We start from the raw sequence: 16,917 nt of genomic DNA, 5'->3' as shown, positions 1-16,917 counted from the left end.
TGTTTCATTAGTTCAGGGAGGAATTATGTTAAATTCTCAACTCTACAAAAGTATTTCAAAATATCATTGTTTTCTGATATGCATTTTCAGTAGACAATCTAGTCAGAAATGCCCTAATTTAGAAGTGCCAGTTACCACGGTGAACACACACATGGGCCTGTTAATGGGCTTCCCAGAAGAGTTGTGTGCGTCTCCACTGGGGGTGGTCTTACAGGTGCAGTGCAGCTGCAGGCAAGGCATAAGGATTCTCATCAGCTTGTTTGATTCAGAGCCTGGGAGGAATTTAGATGTTGGGGTTTAGTTGTTGACATTTAGCTCTGAAGACATAACATGTGAATAAGTAAGTTAATTGTATTAATAGTTTGACATTTTCATACTTTTTCTTTCAAAGGCCCGTTCAAGACCTCATTTTTACTTTTTCATGAAAGCTCTTGGATTTTTCGCTTTTCCTATTAATTATAGGCATTTTGGAGGCAGGGGCCAACCTTTATTCCCAGTCCTAGCAAACTGCTGGGTACCAGTCAACGTTAGGATGTTACATGAATCAATGTTAGATGAAGGTATTTAGAAATATGGCAACTATATTATATTAGCTTTGCTGCTGAGTTGTTATAGCAATTTGGACAGATCATTTTGCTTCCATGTTTCTTGGAATTCAAAATATGGAAACTACTACTTGATAACAATGTGGGAAGAGTGTTCATTGAAATAAAAGTGCTGTTGTTAGTGAAATAATTTTGCCTTGTGTTTAGCATCGAGACGCTCTAGACCTATGGAGTTGGAGATACCAGGAGCAATGCCCATACACCTGTATGTTCCCATGAGTGTCGGCCTGGACTTTGGGAGTTCTTAAGGGTGTAGCTACATCCCTGAGGTCTAACTGAGGTCTATTATGACCAGGTTGTGCCTCTAGGTATTAAAGGGAAATTGGTCAAATTACCTTGAGTGAACATCATTACACAGCAGAGTCTAGTTTGTTTGTTTGTTTGTTTTTAAGCAAAAAAATGCAACTTTTATTTTGGAATAATTTTAGACTTGTAGAAAAGTTGCAAAAATAGAGTTCCCATAAACCATTCACCCAGCTTCCCCTCATGTTAACGTCTTAAATAACTATAGTACAGATATCAAAACCAAAATATTTACGCTGGTACAATATTATTAAGTAAACTACAGACTTTATTTGAATTTCACCAGCTCGTCTGCCAGTATCTTTCTCACTGTGCTTCAGGATCCAATCCAGGATCCAACATTGTACTCGGTTGTTGTAATGTTTTCAGTCTCCTTTCATCTGTGACGTTCCTCAGTCTTTCATAATACTCTTAAAGATTATTCGTCAGTTTTTCATAGGCTCTCTTAATTCAGGTTTGTCTAATGATTTTTTCTTATTAGGCTGTGATTGAGTATTTGGGGCAAGAATACCACAGAGGTCAGGTTGTACCCTTCTCTGCATGTCGGGAAGGACGTGATGTCGATATGTCTTTTTCCTGGTGATGCTGATCTTGATTACCCTGTTAAAATGATGTCTGTTGGGTTTCTCCACCATGCAGTTACTGTTTTTCCCTCTGTAATTAATAAATATCCTGGAAGAGAGAATTTGCGAATATGCATGCATACTGTTTCTCGGCACACTTTCACCAGTAATTAAGCACCCATCGGGGGACCAGCCTCCAGGAGTTGTTACTATGGTGTTTGCCTAATGGTGATTTTTCTATTTCCCTCATTCCTTCTACATTTGTTGACTGGAATTCCAAAAAGGAAACCTGTCCCTTCTCCCTATTTTTTTTTAAATGTATGCAATTATTTATTTATATTAGTATGGACTATGGGATGTTTATTTTATTCTATGAGTTATAAATCTAATACTATCATTATTTTGTTGCTCAATTTTTTCCAGCTTTGCCATTGGGAGCTACTTCATATCAGCTCCTGTGTCCTTTAGGCATGCCCATCCTTTTTTAAGCACTTCTATCTGGCAGTACAAGGCTCATCTTGTATTTTCTGTCTCAGCTGTGGAATCAACCACTTCTTCATGGAGCATTGGATCCTTTTAGTGGTTATTAAATTGATTTTCAACAGAAGTGCCAAGGCAATTTAGTGGGGGAAAGAAACGTCTTTTCAGCAAATGATACTGGAGCAACTAGATATATGTATGGGGAAAAAAGAACTTTGACTCTTACCTCCTACCATACACAAAAATTAACTTGGAATGTATCATAAAACCTAAATGTAAGAGCTGAAACCATGAAATTTCCAGAAAAGAGCATAGAAGGAAAATCTTTGCAACCTTGGAGTATTATAGGTAAAGATTTCCTAGAAGGATGCAGAAAGCATGAACTATAAGAAGAAAAAAGGATAAATTGGAATTCATCAAAATGAAAAACATCTGTCCTTCAAAAGGCTACCTTAAAAAAATGAAAAGACAATCTACGTACCGAGAAAAATATTCATGATACATATATCTAACAAAGGACTTGTATCCACAACTATAAGGAATCTTACAATGCAGTAAGGAGAGGGAAAACACAATTTTAAAAATGAGCAAATCTTTGAACAGACATTTCACAAATGAAGATATATATTATAAAATGGCCAATAAGCACATGCAGAGATGTTCAACATCATTAGTCTTCAGAGCACTAATGTGGATAAAAGGGAAAAGTTTGACAGTACCAAGAGCTGGCATTAATGCCAAGCAGTTGGAATTCTTAGACATTGCTAAATGGGATGCAAAACGGCACAGTACCTTGGAACACAGCGAGGCATTTTTTTATCAAGTGAAAGATACTATTAATCATATAACCAAGCAAGTCTATAACATAAGTTTACCAAAAAAATTTGCACTCTAATGTCCAAAACAGCTTTATTACAATAGCCAAAACTGGGTGCTACCCAAATGAGCATGAGCAGGTGAATGGATAAGTAAACCCTGGTATAGCCATATAATGGAATACTACTAAGAAATAAAAAGAAACAAATTATTGATGCAGGTGGCAACATGGATAAACCTCAGAAACATTGTGCTGAGCAAAAGGAACACATTGAAAAGTGCACACTGTTTGTGATTCAATATATATATGACATTCTAGAACAGACAAAACTAATACCAATCGTGACAGTAATCAGTGGTTATCCAGAAGTAGAATGTGGGGTTAGGATTTCCTGGCTCAGGGCCTAGTTCTGTTGGAGACTCACCAAGTTTTGGTCTGTTTGTTTTCAGATGGATCTATCTTAATGACCAGAATTTATGCATCCCCGCCAGTTCATCTTTTGTTTATGGAGCTGTACCCATAGGAGCCAGTATTTATGTTATCGGAGACCTTGATACAGGTAAGAATGTTACGGTGATTTTGTCAGAACTGTTTCCTAGTGGTTCGGAGGCATGTTGTCTCACCATTGCTTATTCTCATGCTTTAGGTACCAATTACGATTACGTGCGTGAGTTTAAAAGAAGCACAGGCACCTGGCATCACACTAAACCACTCCTTCCATCCGACCTTCGCCGCACCGGGTGTGCAGCCTTACGTATTGCAAATTGCAAGCTTTTCCGCCTGCAGCTTCAGCAAGGCTTATTCCGTATCCGTGTTCATTCACCTTGAAGAGGAAGCAGAGTAGAAGCAGAGCTCCTGACCAAGTGCACCGTGACATGGCTTTGCGTGAGGGGAACAGAGATGGCAGCGAATCTTGCTCTGCGTGCCAGGCTTCGTATGGTAACTCTAGTGGCTTTCTAAGGCTTAGAAACCTGAGCTCCGGCTCTTGTTTGGGAGAGCACGTAACTTGAAAAACTAGCTAGGAGGAATCAGTCCTCCAGTTAGTGTCTATAGACAAATGGAGGCTAGTGAATGTCAAAAGGAAGAGGGAAGTGGGAATCGGTATAATGTAAAATACTGAAGTTAAAATACTAAGGTGCATTTTCCCTGAAGGGAACTCGTATCTGACTGCTGTGTACCTGGCTTTGGTAAACAAACAAAAATCCATATATGCAAATCAACATATCCAAACATACCAAGACTGCTTTTCTACTGCACTTGGGAGGACATATGCCTAACCCTGCCCAACAATTAAGGTTTGTGCCTAAAATGTTAGATTGGACTGTATGCCAGCTAGTCTCCAGTTACTCCTAGTACTTTGTGCTGAGAATCTTTTTTAAACTGTATTATGATGAAACTAAGATAAAATTTCTCTTTGATGACATTCTATCTTAGTAAACACTGAATAAATTCATGAGTCAGGTTACAGCCCTCATGTGAATTTAAAGGAAGTTGCTAACTTCTACGTTAATTTAGATTAAGGTACATCATGCCGTAATTTCTGGAGCAGTGCTCTTGGAGTTGTGAAGGATCTCATGCAGTGCCACTCTTCCTTTCCAATTAATCAGCACCATTTTATAAATATGAGGATATTAGCAAGTAGGAGGTTTTGTAAAAGAAAGACCTGAGTCAGGCAAATAATAAAGGTCTGCAGTGACTTAAACAAAAAAAAAAAAGAAAAAAAAAAAGTCCAGATAAAATACAAAGGGATCAAAAACTTTTTTAAATAATCTGTCTGAAAGCACACAAAGTCTTGTTTACTATTGTTTAGGATTTGAAAACTTGTCTTAGAATGCAAACATGTTAAGAATCTAGTCTTTGTAGTAGAATTTTCTCAATGCCGTTCACTAGTAACAGTTTAGACAAATTACGTTACAAGTAAAGTTTGGCTGGTAGAATAAACTACCTCAGCTTAATTTTATTCTGTTCATAGTACAGCAAATTAATCTTTTCCTTCTTTCCTATCTTTCACTTCCATGCCAACCCACTCTATTCCACTAACCATTGGGGGAAAAACATCTGTCATTAGTAGCATTTATCTTGTAAGATACTTTGTTTTCCATTCAAATTATACTATCTTAGTGTAAAATTAGGGACTTCAAAGTGCTTGATTACTTCATAATTTGAATTTTATGCAATATCAGATTTCTAATCAATTTAATATAGAAGTCTTCATTTTTAATTATTTTCTACAGCTTTTTTTCCTCTTAGAATATGGCTCTAAGAAGCAGCATTTTGTCTTAATGATTAATGTATAAATGTATCCTTTGGTTGTAAATTTGAGACCAGGAATTTCTTCTAGAAATGTCCTATATGGAATGTTTATATGCTATTAACATGCATATGAAATGTCGCTTATGTTTTCCCACCATGAACAGAAAAAGGGGTGAGCGGTGTTTGGTTTGGTTTTTCTTTTTTACACCCATCAGAAGTCTACACAATGCTATAAAAGTTGCTGAAAGGAGCCTTACCCGTGGGGTTTCTAAAGAATGTTATGTGTGGTACATTCGCTCTCCATTCTGGCAGAAGAGTTTGGTAACAGAGGTCTGAGGTTTTTATCTTCTCTATCAGAGACGCTAGGCCAGACTTGCCACACATTCATGTAACACAATCAAATTCGATTTGTAAATCATGACTGGCCCTCTTTTTTTTTTTCTTGTATCTTGTACCAGTTAGCTGTTATCTGCACACTTTCCCAATGACATTTTGGCTATCTTTTTAATCAAAGCAAGCTACATGGCCATTGCAAAGAAAGAAAACTTTATAATTAGACATGAGAAAACAAATTGCTGAAAAAGTGAATTTTCTTTGGTAAAACCTTGTGCAGAACACAACCTCAGCATTCAGAAGCTGTTGAAGTATTTCAAGTAGTAACTAACGTTTTATTAAAGCCATGACAATCAGCGATTCTCTTTTTTTTCTTTTAATTGAAGTTTAAAATTCTTCCCAGTCTATGCCAGGCCTTTCTAAGGAGACAATTTTTTGTTTAGGAGTGAATGGGTCCCTACTGCAATATTATCAGTGCCTGTATGACTTGATCAATTCATTTTAGAAAGTAGTATTTTTATTTTGTTTTTTGGTTTTTTGTTTTAAATTAAGTTTATTGACACAGTAGCTGCAGAAATTAGGGAATTTTTTAAAAATTTGCCACATAATATGGGATGCAATAACCAACAAAAGCTACTAAGTGCCAAACTATTATTTTACTATATATAAAGATAAAAATATTATGTTGAAGTGTAGGGATGTATTTAATTTTATTACGTTCCAAAATTAATCATGACCTTTTTTTGTAAATTGCAGTTATTTCAGTATTGTGAAATAAATTTTAACTCATTTCATGCAGGTTTGTGTTTTAACATTCCACTTATGCCTTGAAACATCTTTTCTTGATGAATTTTTGATACTTCTTTTTCCATAAGGCACTTTTACCAGGTGTATGTTGGAATTGGCCGCTGAGGATAGATCTTAAAATTTTTAATATAATATCTTTTGGGGAAGTGCAATTTATTTTCCTTATCCCACCAACAGAAGGAAAGTCGTCTCAGGTTAGAGTAAGTGAATAATTAAAGAATCTCTCCTACGCTACAGTCTAAAGTAGGTTTGTTTGTTTCTCTGTTTAACACATCCAAATGTAGATTTTTCAAAGATTTAAGTGTTTAAAATGAAGTTTTTTATTCTTTCGTGATCATGCTTATATTCTGTGAGAGGAAAAAGCGAGAGATGAGAGAGAGAAGGAGAGAGAGACAGAGAGTTAGTTTTACGTGACTTGGTAAATCTGTCTGTATATGTTTACTTTTTGAATTGTAGTTCCAAACTACATATATTACTGTCTCCTGGTGCTTCCGATAAATTCTTGAGCCTGTGGCCCTTCAGTTTATACTACTGTGTTAAACTCATGTTGAGTGTAAATATTGATATATTCATAGTTTATAGTAAGTTTTACTTGGTGTTTGCATTTCTTTTTTGGAGTGGGATTAGGAACAATGTTTACCAACTAGTAGTTGGTATGCTGTAAAGATTTGGCCTAAGAAACTTCTAAATTCATTGTTTATTTCATTAATTCATGATTTCATTGCTGTGAGGAGTTGATAGCTAACAGTAGGCTTTTTTCAAACTGTAGCAACCAAAAAAGAACATTTGGGGGTGTTGGACGCTATGTTGTTTGTATTGAAGGGTTCTATTATATTGCACTACCGCTTTAAAGATGGCACTTTCTTCAGTGGTGCTTTAGAAGTGCCTTTTTTATCCTTTGTAAGTGGGGAGGGGGTTCCCGAGGCAATGTGCAGGAAATACATTCTTTATATTGACATGGTAAAAGATAAGGCAGTCTTCACTGTGGCACCTCAGTTACTCATGGCAGTAAGTGAGGTCTTTAATGAAATGTGTTAGCTGCCTTGGTCCATTGGTGTTCCATTTGGTTCCTACTTCAGTGTACCAAACCAGGGATCCCAAAATGTTTTCCAAGGAGCGCTAAAACCACCACTGCTGTATTACCTTCCAGAATGTTGGCTTTCTTTATTTAAGAGGAGGCCTCCATGGTCAGATGAAGACATTTGATTATCTGGGGAAAGAATGAGGTAGCACTTTCACTGCATCGATTTAAAAAGTGCTGAAATCCCCTTAAAAAGCACCCGGTGGAAGGGAACGGGGAAGCTACCCTTCAGTGGCTGCCCCTTGGGCTTGTGAGCCTTGGGGAAGTCGGTGAGAGAGGAGACTGGTGCAGAAAAGCCTGCCCTGGGTTTAATCAACAAATGTTTATTGAGTGCCTATTAAGAATTCTGCTTGGATTTCTGGGGAACTTAACAGTGAGGCAGATGTAATACTGCCCTCCTCCTAGGTTGTAAACTCCTTGTGGGCAGGGGACCCACCTTAGTCATTCGCTGATCTCAGTGCTTAGCACACAGTAAGCAGCCAATAAATGTTTGACCAGTGAATATAGTATGCTTGTGATCCAAGAGACGTCCTTCACGGGACTGAAAAGTACTCTCTGGGAGTGACTTATTTTGCTGGCTTTTAAATGAGAGACTGTACACAAATGGGCTGGCCTCATAATAGAGTGGGAAACTAGCACAGAATGAAAAATGCAAGTGCCTGACATAGGTGACATACAACTCTGTGGTCTCCATATGTCCTGTAGGATTGTTGAGACCCTGTGCTTAGCACACCTACTAACGTTTATCACATTTACTGGTGGGTTTTATTTATCGCTTTTTATATGGGGCTCAAAATCTTTTCCAGAACGTACTGCTTTGATCCTCACATCTCTGTGATGGTGCCGCGCTCTCCACTAGACAGACAGCAGTCTGAGGCCCGAGAGGTGCAGATTCATTCCCCGCTGCAGGTGGGAGTGGAAACCAAAAGCAGAACCCAGGCCTTTGGGTTATCACTTCCCCGTTCAGCTTATTAGACTGTCGCTTTATTTCCTAGGCATACAAGGAGTTTTATAATCATATCAGTCATTTGTGGTATAACTTAAACCCCCAAACATATTTTTTTGCAAGTTGTGCAGACATAAGCTGAAAGATCTTTGGTTTTCTTTGTCAGTTAACTATAGGAAATTTCAGAATTTACTAGGGTTGTAAGAACAGGAGTAGTAAGTATTTGTTTTTGAAAGAAGCTGTTTTTACTTTAAAGGGCTAAAGCTTCGTTTATATTAGATTGGTGCAAAAGTAATTGTGGTTTAAAAAGTTAAAAACAATTACAAAAACCGCAGTTGCTTTTGCACCAACCTAATACTTCCCTTTCTTGCCACATGTAATCAGTAGGGGAAAGAAATTGTGTCTTAGAATGTTAAGAAAAGTATTTTGCTAGCTTTTTAATAATCCCTGGAGTAGTCTTTCCAGCCGGTTCAGAAATTATAGAAATTTATGGTATATAGGTGAGGAATGACCCCCTTGCCCATATTTGAGAAAACCATGAACTTAGCTTAAGACTTTGTCCTCCTGCTGGCAGTGAAGTCTCAATAGTGAGTATTGAACTATAGAGTTTTTCTAATTTTTTGTTGTTGCTGTTGACAAGCCAGCTGATAACTTTTAAAATTGTTCGTATATTTTTCAGAAGGAAGTCTGTTGTTATTTTCATTTTAAACGTATCAACTTTGTCTCATTGCAAAATTTCCGTGTATGTGACATCTGAAGAGCTCAGTTATGACTATATTGTGTGGTCCGATATATACAGTTGAGGAAAGTTTTTCTTTTTTAATTCTATCATTGAAGTTCTCTAAGTGATTGCATTTTTAAACTCCGTCCCTTTCAAATATCTAATAACAGAATCTTAGATAATTAAATAACAGAATCTTAGATAATTAAATATCTACAACAATGTTGCATAATTATCTAGTGAGAAATGTCTGTTGCCTTCTCTTTTTTATTTTGAGATTAAAAATGAATCTTTAAATTGCTATTCAGCTGAAACTTGGGCTAATTATAATTTTGATATTAATGTCCTCATGGCCCATAAAAGTTGTAAATTCTTAAATCACTGTGACGTGAATTAGACAGGGTGTGAGTAGGAGGAGGATGGCAGCCCGCAGAGTCTGGCACATACTGCGTGAGATGAAATGGAAGATGAGCCAGTCAATGGGACCCATGTAAATAAACAGTCACTTCAAGTAATTCAGACCCCCAAGTCCACGTAGGTTCATCTTACTTTCTGGTTGGTGAATTATATTTATTAGAACTTTCTGTTTAGCATTTCAGTACAAATCATAGGTTTTTAAGTACCTTATTCTTATTGTTCTTATTCATCAATTACAAGTAAACTGTACCTTTGAACCTTGGGTTATATTTTTTCAAGTTAAACCAGTGAACTTAGTTTAAATATGACTATACGTAACTTGCTTTATCATGTTTCCTGTTTAATTGGATGAGAACTACATGCACTTATTCCCTTGTTCTTTGTGTTTATAGGAAAAACTCTGTTCTCAGCTACCTCATTATGTAGTGTTGTGCTTGATCCCCTGCCAATTTAGAAGAATTCAACACATTCTGTCCTTTAACAAAAGCCTGGAAGCAAGCAGTAAGCGGCCTTGAGGAATACAATTCTCTAAGGCATATTTTCCTTTTTTTTTTTTTTTTTTAAATAGGCACTTTTAATCAGGAGGAACAATAATTCTCCTAGAGCTGCTGCAAAGTGATTACTTGAAACTCAACTTGAACTTTAAAGAGTCTTTAAAAGACTATGTTTTCATAACGTAGAAAAGTAGTATATTTAAACACCACTGCTGTGTAAAACAGAAAGTGTAATTTCCATCCTTGTTGGGATCAGACAGGAAATTTGTCTATCTGTAGTTTGACCCAGTGTTAGGAATTTAGATGCTTGGGGAGACTATTTTTGATTTTCTATAAGGTGCTATTGTGAACACTTTAAGGATCTATTAAGTGTATTTTCATGAATTTGTTGCCCAAGAATCTTTCGTTTTGATGAAAATATAGGCTCATTACTAGATTCTTCTTCTCTTTTAGTTCTGATGACTTGGGATTTTAAAGTGAAACCCTGGAAATGTTTCCTAAGTGCAGGATTGAGGTTGGCTGAACACCCTAGAATTGCATTGTACTTAAAATCGTGAGTAATCAGGTTTGTTCTAAGTGTCAGTGGAATGCTCCACCTTGCTCATTTCCTGTATGTACCTTCCCCACATGGCACATGTTGGGCTGTGCCTGCCCAGCTTACCTGGCCTGTAAGTTGCGGGGAGCTGTGAAGCCCATCAGTTCTTGTAGACAGACCTTCCCTTCCAGTGATTTCTTAGAGGAATTACTCACTATCCCTAGTACCCAGAAGAATCACACCCATTCCTAAAAACCTAGCCTACTAGGAATAACTTACGTACGTACCCGGTAAAACCTAAAAATGTAACTGTGTTTATGCGTTCATCAGATTTAGTTTTCCTACGTGTGCTTTTTAGAGGGCTTTTGCGAGGGCTTGCTCCTGACAGTAGAATGGCAGTTTCTCCTCAGATGGCAGCAGGTCAGCACCATGTGGGTTTGGCAGGAGGCCCTGAGACATTTCCTTAAGTGGTTTCCAAGAGAACCCAGGCCTACCCCTTTAAAGTCCCAAACCGTATTTTAATTATTTTGAGGAAAACATCTGTAAACATTTGATGTCCTTTCCCGAGCAAACCTGGTGGTTATGAACATGTATGGGCTTGTGCCAGGCGCATGTGGGTGTGAAGATTTCCACCGCTGACGGTTTTGTGACCTTTGGAAGCCCTTTAACCCTGAAGCTGGGTTTCCTACCTGCGGAAGTGGGATAACAAGTATTCACCTCTTAGCGCTGCTGTGAGGATTCAGTGAAGTGATGCAGGTGAGAGCTCGGGCTGGTTGGTGCCTAGCACACAAATGGTGGGGCTGTCAATTGCCACTCGTCTCAGCCTCTAGTCACTGGTTATGTCAGGTCCTGGGGGACAGGGGCTGCCCCGCACTCAATATCCCCAGCCTTAGTGCTTTCTTCATTCTCATGTCTGCTGCCACGTGATAGACAAGTAAATGTATGTTTGTGTAAATGAGATTACTTTCTGGACCCATGCCACCACTCTCCTTCTACTTCCCTAATATTTAAATTTGATTCTGGATAGCTGAAACATCCCAAATATGTGTTTAGAATACTTAGAGTTGTTACGAATAATCCTCAATTCAGAATTTGCCTAATGAAGCCCTCTAGTAGTACTTAAAACTCTTTACCATAGTTACTTTTTTCTTTTTTCCCCAAATTCTCAAAAGTAATAGACTATAGTACTGGTCAAATAAACAGGATATTTTCTAGACCCCTGTTTGAGATCAGTAGACCTAAACTGTGCTTTCTTAACTTGGATGTGATGTGATGTGAAACTTAAAAACAAGCGGACAAACAAAATTTGTGTTAGCAGTACTCGTGTATGTGTGTGTGTGTGTGTGTGTGTGTGTGTGTGTGTGTGTAGAACTTTTGTACCTTCAAATAAAGAAGGGTTATTTAACAAAGTGATACAAAAGTGAGCTACTTAATTTTTTTTATAATACCACTTCCTTTCCAGTTCAGGTTATGGGACTGGTAGATTCATCAGTATATGTTGTGCCCAGATTATCTTGATTTCAATTAGACATTTGATAAAGTCATTCTTGATATCTTTGTGAATGAGAAAAGGAAGTAGAAATAGGGTTGAAAGGGCTGAGAAATAGACCGAATATCCACACGAAGACTGTGTTGATAAGAATGGATCCTTGTGAACGTGCACTGAGGTACAGGGTCCGATTTCAACATTTTTATTAGTCACTTGTATAAAAAAAATAAAAGGCAGTAAAAAGAGATTAAGTGTTGGGTATCAGGGTCTGCAGTGCTCTTTACAGTCGAATAAAATGACTAAATATGAAGTCTCTGTCTAGGTTCAGGAAAGATAGTTCCTAATTGAAAAAGAAAAGGGGCAGGGAGTCATTGATAATTTGAACATAAACCAACTGTTTAAAAAAATACCAGCACGTGTCTGTGTGGAGGGCTGCTCACTAGAAAAGGAAGTCTGTCCTGCTCCTTCCATCCGTGCATGAGCTGTATTGCTAGGCCCCTGGGCCACTGCGTTAAGCTGCCAGTTCCAGGCACCACAGTTTGAGAGGCCTGACCAAGTCAGGAGGCCACCCAAAGGATGACAGCCAGAGTGACAGGCACTCTGGGAGCTGTAACAGGAATCTCTGACGGCCTGAGGCCCTGGCCTGTTAGGCAGTCTGTAGAATGAGCACAGGAGCTTACTCCAGAGTGCCTAGCTCAGGCCAACAGGCAGAAACTGGAGAGACTGAATTTTTCTGTCAGTTTTAGAACTTTCAAATAGAGTTGCCTTGTGATCAAACGGATGCCTTCTGTGGCCCTGAGCGCTCATCTCTAAAAGCTCTCCCAAGGGTGAGTCCCTACAGCTCTGACTGGGTCAGTGAGAGAATCCTTGCATTGTAGCAGGGTATTGGTTAGGATCTCCAAAGCTCCTTGCAACCGAGAGCGTCTGAGAACATTTTAGTAAAAAAGAAAAAAATACGATTCCGTACTTGAACTTTTACATTGTTTTTGAGGAGGGGAGTATTTGTTCCTTTTAACCTATATTCTGTCCCTTGTTCTTTCCTCCCTTCCTTTCTTCTCTGCCCACCACAGTTCACAGTTTCTTGATTGTAGCCCGTGGCCAACAGCTACAACCATCTTCAGCAGACCTTTCAGAAACACATTTCTAGAGATTTCCCTGAAACCACATTGTCAACTAGCACAGTGATCCTTACTTTTTGTTTTAAATCTCTTAGTACCTCCGCAGATTTAAGGAAGCTGATAAGTAACAGGTCTATTCTGTCCTTGGAGAAGGATCTCTACAGGACCTGATTCCTCATGGTTTGTCTCTCCCTCTTCTGTGAAGACACACTGCAATCTGCCCTCAGTTAAGGAGGGAAAGGGAAGGCACCACTGCTGTGTGTCTCTTCCTGACCCCACCTGCCTTACGAAAGATCTGCCCCGAAACAGGAAACAAGCGTAAGCTGGACACGCACCCCGGTCCTTGGGGTGGGGGGGGAGCCATCTGTGTTTTTCTTACTTGTGTGTGTGTGTTTTCTCCCCATTTCCTAAGTCATCTTCACTTACTGACAACCTTTTGTTTGAACCAGTCTTGTTTTTCCTCCCTGTGTCCTATCGTGACTACTCAAAGATACTGCTAAGTAGAATCTGTCTGAGAAAATAGGCCCTTCCCGCAGCTGGTACTTCTTTCTGTGCCAGTTTAGGGACTTTAGTTAAAAAGTAGAAGACGTTACTTTGGTCATGTTAAGAGTATGCTTTTTTATACATTTTTCTTGGCAATCGCATTCCCATCTTGCCTTCTGTTTCTCATCCCGTACCTCTCCCAGCCTGGTTTTATAACTGTTTGAATTATGTATTCAAAAAACAAAACAACACAAAGAAAGAGCGTTCTAGTTCCCTAGGCCATTAACTTAAAAATATTTGTTGAAAAGGTCTTCTGGGAGCCCCTGACCTGGGCTCGTGACTAGCACTTCCCGCAGCCAGCACTCCCTGGCTGCAAGAGAGCCAGACCTGTGACCCAGGCCCCAGGTAGCTTCCCAAGTCTGCACCGCTCTGCTCTTCCCAGGATAGAATCGGGGGCCAGAGCCTCTCTCCATCTGAGGCATCGCCAACTATAGCTCTGTGGCTCCTTAAGCTCCTTAGACTAGAACAGCCTCCCTGGGGCCCAGGTGAATCCCACCTTCCACACCAACCTGGGGGCCCCCAAGGCTCCTCTGAGCCAGGAGAGGGGGCTCAGGTGCCACACGTACTACCTCAGCACCAGCCGAGAGGCACTGTGCGGGCCCCAAAGTGTCCGAGGGATGCGCTCACGGTCTGGGCAGCTCCTGGAAACTGGCATAAGCGAGTTCAGCCATGGCCGCCTGCAGACCTGCCCGGGCCGCCCCATGTGGGCTGTGCTCTGCACCATTCCTGCTGGCGTGTGTGCATTAGAGCAGTCGGGCCGTTGTGTCCTTCTCGCTTTAGCTCTGACTAAAACACACTGCACTCCAAACTGTGTATCAACTAAGAAATTAGAATTGCTTGTTTACAATAAGGGAGACCTTTTCTTATTTTTTTCAAAAGGAATTTTTGTTTCAGAAGACACTCCAGAAAATAAATTCATTATTATTAATCTAGCATATGCTCATTGAATTTGACTCTTAGGCTTTGTAAAAAAAAAAAATATGTAGGCTCTAGTACATGGGGCAAAGGGATATCATCAGTTTAAACACAAACCTTCCATTTATGTGGGTTTATATAGCATCTTCCTATGCGGGACCTCAAAATTCAAGTTGGGCATGAAAACAGATCACCCAAAATCCATGGAGTAGATAATTTTATGGTGGGAAATGTGTCACGTGGCCTTTAGTTGAGAAAAGCACAGGCTATTTAGCAAAACTTGCTTAATAACTGATCAGTAGCTTTTTCTGCCCATGGGATCTTTTCATTTTGACTCATTTGTAACACAGCTTTTGTTTGGGTCCTCACCTGTGTAACCCCTTCAAGCCACCAGTGACATAGTGGTACTTATTTTGTTTTGAATCATACCATTTGGGAATTGTGACAATCATAAAAAAAATAATCATGGCTTCAGAAATGCTGAACAACCATTGCAGCCAATTCTGCAATACATATTAATAGACCTGGGCGTGATCAGCCGATGTAACAAAAGCACCTCTCTACCCATTTGCTCCATCCTCATCAGAAGCTGTATGGCAGAAGCACCTCAGGCAGGCTCTGGCAGACTTCATTTTTATCACTGCATGATCCTGGTGACAAAGATGTTTGTATCTGTCTGTAAATGAGGTCCATCCGTAACTCATAAACGTGTAGATCCATTTGTTTTCTAGCACAGACGTAGGTCTTCTGCTATGAGAGAAAACTGTCGAGGGAATCCCTTAAAACAGGATTGTACATTCAGTTTGACTCCCAGACTCAGGGCCGATCTTCACCCTGGGCCTGGGCCAGCAGAATGGCCAGCGTCACTCCTATTGGCTGGTGCCTGTGTGGTACAGTCACCAAATACGTGACAGTCAACCTGTCAAGAATCGGTTTTCAGCACACTCTTGGTTTGTCATTTTGTTGCTTTTAATACCATAAGGAAAATTCTATAAATATCACATAAATACCAGATTCCCAAAATAACCATATTAAAATTCACCCTGTTAAACACAAATCTTTGTTTAATGAATGTATCTGCATTTTCTGACATGGTGCATACAGAATGGTTTTTAACTTCAATCCTGCAGCTTTTATTATCTAGGAAGATTCCAAGTTGAAAAGTCTACTTAGGCGTGTATTTAGATTAGGTTGTATTGTGTATGAATAGGTATCCTGGTCGTTAAAGAAACACCTACTACTGAAAAACAGGGATTTGCAATGAAAAATACTTAAGCTAAATGAAAGACTGTATTATACAGAGAGTTCAAAATATTTGAAGTACCAGGAAGTTGCAACTTATAAAATTGTACTCCCCAAATTCAGTAGTGTAGTAGAGAAATTGTGCTAATGTGATTTCACTGAAACGTCATGTCTGAAACATCCTGTGGTCCAAATGTATTTGTTCTGTGGAGTAATTTTCTATTTCTTTGCTGGTATGAAATGTAGCAAAGTCGAAGTAATTTTGAATTAGTAATTTTGAACTTTCTTACAAAGTTGCTTTATGGTTTACAAGTAAGCCTGATGCAAAAGGACGTGTTAACTTCCTTAAACCAAGTAGCATGCACTTTGTTCTCCTACTTCCGTTTATTGTGGGGTTCCTGCGGGGTCCATCCCTTCTCATGAGCACAAGCCCTGTGCTTTGGGAACACTTGCAGTTGTGCTGTTCTCTTGTACCAAGGATCAGTGAAAGTGTTTTATCTTTTGTATGTAGTTTGTATTGACTGGGTTTTATAACTGTAAGAAAACAGACACAGAGTGTTGTATTTTGATCTGAAATTTGTGTATGGTAAAGTAATTTTGTTTTATGTATTGGAAAGTTCATTTAAAACTTGAAATATTTTCTAGAAGGGTACTGAACACAATGAATTGTCTTTAAGCTGTTTAACCTAATAAAACAATTTGATGGGGAAGGCATTCTGATTGGTTCTAATTTTTACAGAGGTTCCTGCTAACTGAGCATCATCAGTACAGCTTGACTTAATTTATGAATGGAATATTGTCTTATGCCACAGCTTGAACAGTATAGGTGTCAGCCCCCTGGATCCTGGCTCGTGGTGTCTGATAAACTCCTTGGCAGCCACAGCCCAGTCATTGCCTTGGGGTCTTCCACACCCTACTGGAGTAAGTCTCCACGCTATCTTCCCCCAAAGACAGTTTCGAATTTCCTTTCCTTGGAGGAGAGAAAAAAATTAGACTTAAGAGCAATAGTGGAACGTGTTGTCAAGGGTATAGTTATATGTTGGAGAATTCCATCTGTGAAAAATGGAATTCTTTATCATGTCCTCTTGCAACCATGCCCAGAGACTGTAAACCTACAAAGACAGTGGTACTAAAACAATGTCAAAGGCAGATCCCCACGGAAGGCAAGAGGCAAAGAGCACAGAGTGTGTACCAGTAAGGTCCAAGTTACATGAGGCAAGTCTGGAATCACACGGAGAGAAGAAGAAACGGGATG

The 16,917-nt window shown here is 39.2% G+C and overlaps 1 protein-coding gene across 3 annotated transcripts in view; it reads left to right on the top strand.

Annotated features, from left to right (window-relative positions):
• GAN (gigaxonin) overlaps window positions 1–16,376 on the top strand; it is a 60,811-nt gene extending 44,435 nt beyond the window's left edge. For all 3 annotated transcript variants that reach the window (XM_074314526.1, XM_074314527.1, XM_019743720.2), the window contains 2 exons: window positions 3,218–3,327; window positions 3,415–16,376. In XM_074314526.1, the coding sequence (XP_074170627.1) occupies window positions 3,218–3,327; window positions 3,415–3,596 (292 nt within the window). In that variant the 3' untranslated portion in view covers window positions 3,597–16,376. The remainder of the gene's footprint in view (window positions 1–3,217; window positions 3,328–3,414) is intronic.
• The last annotated feature ends 541 nt before the right edge of the window (window positions 16,377–16,917 follow it).

Source organism: Rhinolophus sinicus, linkage group LG11, assembly GCF_036562045.2.
Source record: "Rhinolophus sinicus isolate RSC01 linkage group LG11, ASM3656204v1, whole genome shotgun sequence".
Lineage (NCBI taxonomy): Eukaryota > Metazoa > Chordata > Mammalia > Chiroptera > Rhinolophidae > Rhinolophus > Rhinolophus sinicus.
Note: the sequence above shows the minus strand (reverse complement) of the source record. Positions and strands in the feature narration are given on the sequence as shown.